The 9,819-nt window shown below is 38.2% G+C and overlaps 1 protein-coding gene across 1 annotated transcript; it reads left to right on the top strand.

The window, feature by feature from the left end:
* The first annotated feature begins 2,203 nt into the window (after positions 1-2,203).
* TSBP1 (testis expressed basic protein 1) lies at positions 2,204-8,502 on the top strand. The gene is given in 6 exon segments (XM_075553837.1): positions 2,204-2,267; positions 3,111-3,131; positions 4,192-4,206; positions 7,279-8,006; positions 8,073-8,419; positions 8,421-8,502. Coding segments are annotated over 6 exon segments (1,257 nt in total).
* The last annotated feature ends 1,317 nt before the right edge of the window (positions 8,503-9,819 follow it).

The raw sequence follows: 9,819 nt of genomic DNA, 5'->3' as shown, positions 1-9,819 counted from the left end.
CCACCCACACCACTGGTCCTGGAGGGACCATCTTCCCTGGATTCCCTGCGTTTCCAGTTTCTATCTGTACCAGTGTGCATCCTCTGGTCTAGCCAGACTTTCAAGGTAGAATTGAGATCATGATAGTGGGGGAGGAGGAAGCATTTAATAACTAGAGGAAAGTTGTATGTTTCATTGTTGTTACATCGCACCTGACTGGTTTATCTCCTCCCTGAGACCCTTCTGTAAGTGGTATGTCCAATGACTTATAAATGGGCTTTGGGTCTCCACTCCACACTCCCAGCTCATTCACTATGATAAAATTTTTTGTTCTGGTGATGCCTGGTTCCTGATCCCTTTGGCACCTCGTGATCACACAGGCTGGTGTGCTCCTTCCCTGTGGACTTGGGTACTTCTGAGCTACATGGCCGCTTGTTTACCTTCAAGCCTTTAAGACCCCAGACAGTATATCTTTTGATAGCCGGGTACCATCAGTTTTCTTCAACACATTTCCTTATTCACCTGCTTTCTCTTCAGTGGTGTGTCAGGAAGATGAGCATCATAGAATGCCAACTTAATAGAAGAAAGTATTCTTGCATTGAAGGAGTACGTGAGTGGAGGCCCAATATCCTTCTTCTACCTTAATACTAAACCTATAAATATATGCACATAGATCTATTTCCCCATCCTCATATATAAATATATTTGCATATGCACATGCCTTTATCTAGACCTCTATAAATGCCCTTTTCCTCCCAGCTCTTTCCTCTATTTCTTTGACTTCCCTCCTGTCCCACTATCATGCTCAGTCCCCACCTGGGTTTCAGCAACTTCTCTTGGTTACATTACCCTTGATCACGCCCTACCAGGCCTCCCACACCCTCCTCACCACTAATTTGGATCACTTGTTGTTCCACTACCTTTTCCCCTGCCTCCCCCTCGCCCATGTCTCCTCCAGAACTGTCAGTCCCATTGTTTTCTCCACCAGATTGTTCATGCAGCCTATCTTATTTAGACAGACTTGCGGAGATAATAACATGCACCCAACAAAAAGAGCAAAACCAAGCAACAATATACAACAAACCAATGGCAAAACACAGCAAGAAAGAAAAGCTTGTAGTTATTTCAAGAACTGTTTGTTGGACTTAAGGAGTGTTTTCCAGTCCAGTCTATTGGGACACCACGTCCTGGCCCCAAAGTCCACCTTCAGCATTCCCTGGGGACCTCGCCACTCCATTCCCTTGCTGCTCTGTTGCACCCCCTTAGTGTTTTGCCTCGGTGTGGTAGGATCAGATCAGACGCAATTCCCACATTGTGTCTCCGGTGTTGTCCCCTGTAGAGCTATGGATCAGTGAGGGGTGTCATGTCTCCTAGTGGGGCCGGCCACATGGTCCTCTCTGTGGACTGGCAAATGCAGGGCTTATTAAAAGGTTTTCAGTACTATAAATAGGGAAATAGAGAGTGGGTGAGAGAGAGGTGAGCATTTTAAAATAAGTGACATGAAAGATCTCACAAAATAGATGACAACTGAGAAAAACATGAAAAAATTTGAGAAAACTAGCCACGTGTATATGCAAAAAGAGAGTATTTGGGCAGAACAAGTGAATCACACGGGGGGAGAAGCATTTCCTGCTTGTTTGAGGAAAACAAGTAAGCCAGTGTGACTCGAGCAGAATAAAGAAGCGAGAGGATTGGAGGTTCTTGGCGAGCTATGAGACAGCAGATCTTCCAGGAAAGATCTTCCTCTTGGAAACCATTGACTCTGAGCACTATGGGGAGCCATGGCTGATGGTCGTGCAGCAGGGTGATTCTGCCCACACTTGAAAAGGATGCCTTTGACTGCAGTGTTGGGAATTGACTGAGGGACAAGTGTGGAAGCAGAAAGAGCAACTAAACAGATGACAGTAACTTGAAGAGAATGGAGGTGCTGAGTAGTATCGAGTTCTTATAAGACACCAACAAATCTTCTCGCCTATATATTTTCTTTAGTTTGCTTGGGTTTTGACAGTACTGTATAAGAAATAGTTGGGGAGATGGAAATGGAGAGGATCCATATTTCTGATCCAACATTGCTATTATTAATCACTCTTCTTGGTTTGGTTTTTATGACTGTCTCAAGTTTCCACAAGAAAATGCCTAATCTTTTTACACTCCAATTGGAGTGGGTGGAGGAGTGGGCGAATGTCTGCTGAAAAAGATCAGACAATAAATATTTTAAGTTTGCATGGCCCTAGAGGAGGGCATCAAGTTTGGCAAAGGGGCAGCAGACAAGAGGAAGACTCTCAAGGGTATGGACTGACACAGTGGCTGCAGTAACGGGCTCAGGGATAGGAACAACTGTGAGGATGGTGCAGGGCTGGGCATATTTCATTCCGTTATACATAAGGTTGCTATGGGGTGGAACCTGCAGGAAGGTCTCCCACAACAACAAGTCCAAAGGTTTTATCGCAGCTCCTCAACTCTACTATTATAACCATAAATGCAAGAATACAGAGACAAGATATATTTGTAAAACAATAAGAAAATGGTTGTACCTCAACAAAAATTTCAGTAAACATTGAATTTTGAATTATACATAATTGTCAAACAATAGTATCTCATTTTTCCTTTCCCCCCACCACGTAAAAATATAAATTCCTTAAAAGTGAATTTAATTTACATTAATTTATATGTAAATTATTTTAAAATCTAATCCATTCTTAGTTTGAATCGTGCACAAAAATATGCAGTAGGTCAGATGTCTTCTGTAGGATCTACTGGGGCCAACCACTGCTATAGGATTTAAATATATCACCTCCTTATATCAGAACCAACTACAGAAGAGCTATAAGAATGGAATCCTGTCATAGGTAGGAGACTACTTGCACATTGCAGATTTTCTGGCCACTCTAAAGAAAATTGCTAATCGTTAATAAAAAGGAAAGTGATTAATTTCAACAAAATGTAAAGTAGGTGTCACCATTTTCTAAACTACAACAGGCTGAGGAAAGGTAGAAGAGAAATGCAGATATTTAAATAAAAGGAACTTAGTTATTCATGACCCAGATATCATCAAGTGCAAAGGCTCGGGATTGAGGAAGAACAGACTACCGCAGTATACCTAGTGATCTGTTTGTCTTTGTCTCTTTCAGTGGACAGTTCTGGAACAATCAGTAAGTTGGGGTTCCTTATCTTACCTATTACTGTGTCGACATAGAAACTTTAAATTCTCATTCCCAAATTATCTTGTATTCTAAGTTCTTCTACTTTTAGCTATATATATATATATATATATATATATACATTTGCTAAATAGTTCCTTCATCTTTCTAATTTTATTTACTCATCTGTTTTCCTTTTATAACAACATGCAGTAGTCTTATATTTGATCCTGATAACATAAATTTCCAGCTGGTTTATCGCAGAATAAACAGCTGGTAATTTTTATGTAAGATTTCTTAAATAGCTCCTAAAATAGAAAAAAATGTTTGGCATCACAAATCCAAAATTGCTATCACTAATCTATACAGAAGGACAGCAGTTTAAACCCAGCCAGTAGCTACACAGGAGAAAGGCCCTATTGGACAGCTCCACTTGGGCACATGGGGGTTGGTATGGGTCAAAAAATTGATTTCACAGCACCCAACAACAAAAAACATTGATGTCAATAATAAATGTCAATTTTTATCATTAACATTTTGAAACTGATCAGTGGGAGAGTTATATAAGCCTTATTTGGGTGAAAAACAAGGAAAGGTGGGAGATGGAAGAGTTTTCTTTTCAATAGATTCAACCTCATCCACCAGCTAAGTCACATCCTGAAGAAATCCTTCTCTGTGAAATGGGAGGGGGAACTTTTGCCAGAAGCTCTTGTTGCCCTACTTTACTGAGGATGAAGGCAAATCCAAACCAAACTCGCTGCCATTGAGTGTTGCCAACTCATGGAGACCATAGAGGCCAGGGCAAACCTGCTCCCTTGGGTTTCCGAGACTGTAAATCTTTACAGGAGCAGAAAGCCCCATCTTTCTCCCTTGTAGCGGCTGGTGGTTTGAAACTCCTGGCCTTGTCGTTGGCAGCCCAATAAGTAACCAATAAACTACCAGGGCTCCTTTAAGGATAAAACAGAGGGTTATAATCTCAGGAAGTCATTTAGCTGCATTCATTGGATTCTTTTTAGATTCAAAAATGTCCTCTGTTCTTTTCTTTGTGTGTGTGTGTGTTGTGTTTTTTAAGCACTGTCTCCTATGGGTAAGTTTCTTATTTTTATATTTTTACACTGCTTATATTTTTTACACTGCTGATATACTCTCTATCCTGGATCTTACTCCCAAGCCAGAAACCTAAACATCTAAGGTTATTTTCAAGGCCAAAATCCCCAGAATCTTCCCTGACTTTAAATAATTATATTTGAGAGATTTACATACAGGGGGTGCAGTTTGTAAGAAAAAATCCCATAATCCCTGGCCATAATTCTACAGTATGTAAAGGAATCCCAACAGAAGGAAATGAAGAAAAACTAAGTCTTTTGAATTCTATTAGTTCACTGCTGAGAATTTAGACTTCTATTTTAGTTATATGGGATGGCTCACTAGATCATATTAATATGAGGGGGGGAAATTGTTGAAAGTGAAATCTCATCTATTTTCTATTGCCTCCTAAATAAGTTTACCTTTGAGCGAACATCTAGATAGAGCACCTAGTATATACTAGGTACCATACTAAGAACTTTCAAAACTTTCTTAAAACTAAGAGCTTTAGAAAGTATCTTAATCTTATAATAGCCCTGCCTGGTAACTAGTATTCTACCCCACTTTACAGATCAGAAAGCTGGCCAGACATTTGTTCAAAGTTAATAAGTTAGTAAAAATCATTATCAAGATTTCAACTAAGATTTTCAGTCTCCAAAGTGCAGGTTCCTCCAGTGGTAAGACATTGCCTCCTATACTGAACCACTACCTTTTTGTGGTTCGATTTGAAACTTTATAAATCAAATATTTATAAACAAATACACTTCTACTAGAGAAGCTGGATTATTAATGCACACAAAAGAATTCTTTTAAAGATAGAAGGATTCCTATTTATATTAATGTTTGACTCTTAACTGTTTTCTAATTTCAGATGTCTCTAACTAAAACTAGTGCATGGTTCTGTTCTTCATGCAAATCATACAAAACAATATTTTTAAATCTATAAACTTATGATCCTAAGAAGTAATCAAGACTTAAATGTACTGAGACCCATTTCAAGTATCTTAAACATTTGAAACAATGGCAAACACTATGTCTTTCTGTTTAATCTTATTTAAGCTGTGCTTTTCCTTAGCACTAGAAAGATAGTTGGGTTGGGTTGGGTTGGGCCAGGGGGCATGGTGAAGTTGAAAGGAAAGAATTTTATTTTGATTCACCATATATAAGAACCAGTGTGCCTTCAGAGTAGCGATCAAGTGCCTTAAGTGCAGAAAGGGGAGCAAGCCACCACAGATCCCTCAAAACATCCCTCTATAGGGAAGTTGAGAAGACTGTAAAAGTGTTTGTTTCCTTTACAAAATAAATAAATAAATAAGTGAGTGAGTGGTGAATGAATGAGAGATAGATAGATAGATAGATAGATAGATAGAGAGATAGATGAATAAATACAAAGAGCTCCAAGAAGGGATGGCAGACCAACTCGTTTTTTGAATACACTTTTTAAGTTTTCAGGAAAAAAATAGTTTAATTTTAAAATCCTATTAAAAGTATCTATTAATTGATAGTTTTTAAAACATATTCTTCCTAATTAATTGCTTTTAAAGGTGCCTGGTTCAATGTTAATAGAAAGATTTAAATCAAACCAGTTCATCAATATCTTCTCAACTTGAGTTTCTTGTCTCTCCCTGCCACATGTGACTAATAAGCATATGATCTTTAAAAACGTTAACTCCTGGAAAAGGAAGGGAGAAAGGAATGTATCATTTGGTAGACTATGATGCTGGGGCTTACTTCTACATTGCAAAGTTGAAATCAAGGTGGTCCTCGTTTTATGAAATACCTTTGTACCTGAAAATACATACTGCAAGATGAAGACACTAAACCGATCCAAAATCTGAAGATTTTGATTGTTGGGACTGTTGACTCATGAGGACCCCATGTGTGCAGAAGAGAATTGCACTGCATGGATATAGCATAGCTACATGTGGGGTTTTTTTTTCAGTGTCACTGGAAAAAGAACAATTTTCTTTTAATTCTATAAATGAAGGGCAGAGCCACTGAAGTAAACACTGATTTCTTTTAAATAGGAACTAGAATGATTTATTTTGATTAACAAAATCCATGCTGTTTAGAAAGCAAGTTTAGGTTTTAAAAAAAAACGTCATGCATATTTTACAGCATGGTAAATATGAAATAAATTACCGACCAAGCGGCGGTCAAACTGAGAATGTAGCTTGTTAAGGAAAGTCAGCTTGCGGGAGGAGCACATACCAGGGAATGCTGAAGGTTAGAGGTGTCGGTGACACCGCACACTCTTCTTCACACCACACCACCTGTCCCCAAACAAAACACAACAAACTGGTTCTATCCAAGGCACTGTCAGAGAGCAAAATATTCTGTACTGTGTTTCTCAATGATTACACTAGACTTCTTTTCATTCAGAATGTATAAATGTTTCTTTATAGAAAAAAAATTGTACCTAAGTCTAACTGACACTACTAAAGTGGAATATGCAAAAGGGTTCAGATAACATTGCTGCAAGGTTCCTACTGCTATTTTTATTGTGTTATCAAAAATTTTAAATACCGAAGAGAAAGGCCGGGTAAATTTGGACTACCATATCCCTCTTGATTTATAATTCTTTTTTAACTAGTGCAGGTGCACCTCATATTTGCAACTGATAAAATTCTGTAGTTATAGGTATGTCAGTTTTGCAAATATCAAATCCTAAATTTACCAGAAATTTTCCAGAGTTTTAAAAAATTAATTATTCTTTCCACAATTGTTTTTTCTATAATCAACTTCTATTATTCTATTCTATTTTTCAGAACACACCATCCTTTACCCATTAAGCATTACTCACTAGCCATAATCTATTAAACAAATGCCAGTTCACGTAGAGTACATTTCACTTTTTCTCTCATTTATCTCCCAATTTATTGAAAAGAGTCTGGAATTTTCTCACTATTTATTTTATATGGAGAGTTCTACCTTTTTATACTTTCAGAAAAATTTCAAGTTACCTCCAGTTTTATTAGTTTTAAGACAAACGAAAAAGAAATCAATATCAGAAAAAATAGGAATAAATTTAAAATGCTCAGTATCTGAATCATGCACTTTTTCGTGTGCTTAGTTATATTACCAGGTTACACGGATGGAAAAATCGCGAAAAAATCAGATCCAAAAGTCCAGACACTAGATATTGAAGGCAAGCCAGGGGCTCAAAGTAGCCAAGAAGAAAGTAAGAATGCAATGAAATTAAAAGAAGTCACCGGTGCAGATTCTGAGGGGTCTGGGAGCTCAAGAAGCATGAAGCATCCAGAAGGAAAAACAGAAAACTCTGAGTTTGAAAAAGACCCAATAAAAATGAAAGTCAACATAAGTCAAAGTGATACTGAAAGACTGAAAGAACAGAAAGCCCCAGTAGAGGAGAGTGATGCTGGCATATTAAGACAACAAGAAGATCAAAACGAGGAGACTGGTGACAAAATACTAAAAGAAGAGGAGTCCCAAGTAACGAAGAGGAACACCAGTATTTCAAAAAGACAAGAATCTCAGATCAAGAAGAGCAATACTGAAATCCCAAAAGAACAGAAATCCCAAACAAAGAGCCATACCGGAGTAGCACAAGGAGAGAGGGCCCAAACAAAAGGACAAGAATCTCAAGTAAAGGAGAGTGATACTGAACTACTCAAAGGAGAGATAAAGAAGAGTGATACTGGAGTAGTGAAAGAACAGAAATCCCAAACAAAGAGCCATACCGGAGCAGCACAAGGAGAGAGAGCCCAAACAAAAGGACAAGAATCTCAAGTAAAGGAGCATGATTCTGAACTACTCAAAGGAGAGATAAAGAAGAGTGATGTTGGAGCAGAGAAAGACCAGAAATCCCAGACCAGAGTAGCACAAGGAGAGCAAGTCCAAACAAAGAAGACTGATACTCAAGTAGCAAACGGACAAGAACCTCAAGTGAAGGAGAATGAAACTGGGATGCCCAAGAAGGCAGAAGCCGAAGCAAAGCAGAGTGACACCAGAATACTGAAAGGACAAGCAACCGAAGTCAAAAAAGGGGATGCTGACGCCGGGTTACCAAAGAAAACAGACGCACAAGCAAAGAAGAGTGATGCATCCGTCTTGAAAGAACAGGAAGGCCAAGCAAAGATAGATCAAGGAAGCAAAGACAAGGAAAAGAAAGGAGATGCAAAGAAAACAGGAAACGCTGTCCAACTCCAAGCAGGTGATGAAGGAAACGAAGTTAAAGGAAAGAAGGAAGCAGTAGGGAAGGGCAAAAAAAGAGAAGCAAAGGGCAAAGGCAAGTAAAGACCGGAAGCACAGTGAAAAGATAGAAGAGAACAGATAAATAAGACAACTGATCCTTGTGATCCTCACTCCCCACAGACAACCATGCCCCAGGGAGGGCCTGTAACGATGATAATTATAGAATCTCTTTATATATCTGAAGAGTTGTAGATCTTCAGAATTGCCACCATTTTTAGATCTCTTAGCCTCAAATTTCAGCTTCCAAATGTTCGCATAGTGAGTTGATACATGATTCAGTCAAAAAATACTGGATTTTGAAAAATAAAACATTTTAGTTAAAGAAATGCTTCAGAATGTTTTTGACAAGTATTATATCTCTGTGATAACCTGACCTACCAGTCAAGCAACAGCGTTCATAGTGGCCCTACCGTGTGCACACATTACACTAGCTCTAAAAGGGTAGACAGAAGGCTAAAAGCTAATGTACCTGCAATGAAGTGGCTTGTAACATATATGAAGAGGCTTCGAAAAGTTCGTGGGAAAACGGAAGTGAAACATAATGGAAATTCGCTATGAACATTTCAAAGCCTCATCATAGAGTGATTTGGTTTCCATGTCCCTGACATGTAAATGAATGAATCTCCTCTCAACAGATTAGTTTATTTAGTCCATATTCTAAGAGATCGGAATCATCTTCAGATGAGAAGGTAAAGGAGGTAGCCTCATGAGGAATGAGTTTTTCAAAACTATCTGTGTTTCAAAAGATGGATAAGATGTAGATATACTGAGTGAAATAGAAAGAGCAGATGGTGGTAAAAGGGGTTCAAGATTGCCATGCTATATTATGTGGACAGTAGGCAACTTTGTTGCAGCAGCAGCAGCATGAAAGATATTATGAAATCAAATTGTAGAAAATGGCATTAGAAGATTCTAAAGAAGTTTGAAAAACATACTGGAAATTTTATATTTTATTTTTGAAGCAATGAGAAGCTTCCTGGACTAGTTAAGGAAGAGCATGAACTGAATAAGGTTTATTACCAGAGAAAAATGATAATCTTGGATTGGACAATATAGGTTGAAAAGGAGAAAGGTCATAAGGATGAACTCAGACATACTGAGTTTTCATCTGAGACAGTTTATAAGAGGAATGAGTAGTTTGTGATAACTGTCTGCATATGAGTAAGAAAAATAAAGAAAATTTCAGAATACATGATGACGCCACAATTTCTGAAACTTGCTGACAGAAAATACGTAACTAGGAACTTGGTTTGTGGGTTGTGGGAGGGTTCTCTAAAGAAATAAAACCCGGAGATGATAGATAGATAGATAGATAGATAGATAGATAGATAGATAGATAGATAGATAGATAGATACAGCAAGGACTATAACAGCTATTAGTCCATGCAGGAGTACAGAG

This window comes from Tenrec ecaudatus, chromosome 7, assembly GCF_050624435.1.
Source record: "Tenrec ecaudatus isolate mTenEca1 chromosome 7, mTenEca1.hap1, whole genome shotgun sequence".
NCBI lineage: Eukaryota > Metazoa > Chordata > Mammalia > Afrosoricida > Tenrecidae > Tenrec > Tenrec ecaudatus.
Note: the sequence above shows the minus strand (reverse complement) of the source record. Positions and strands in the feature narration are given on the sequence as shown.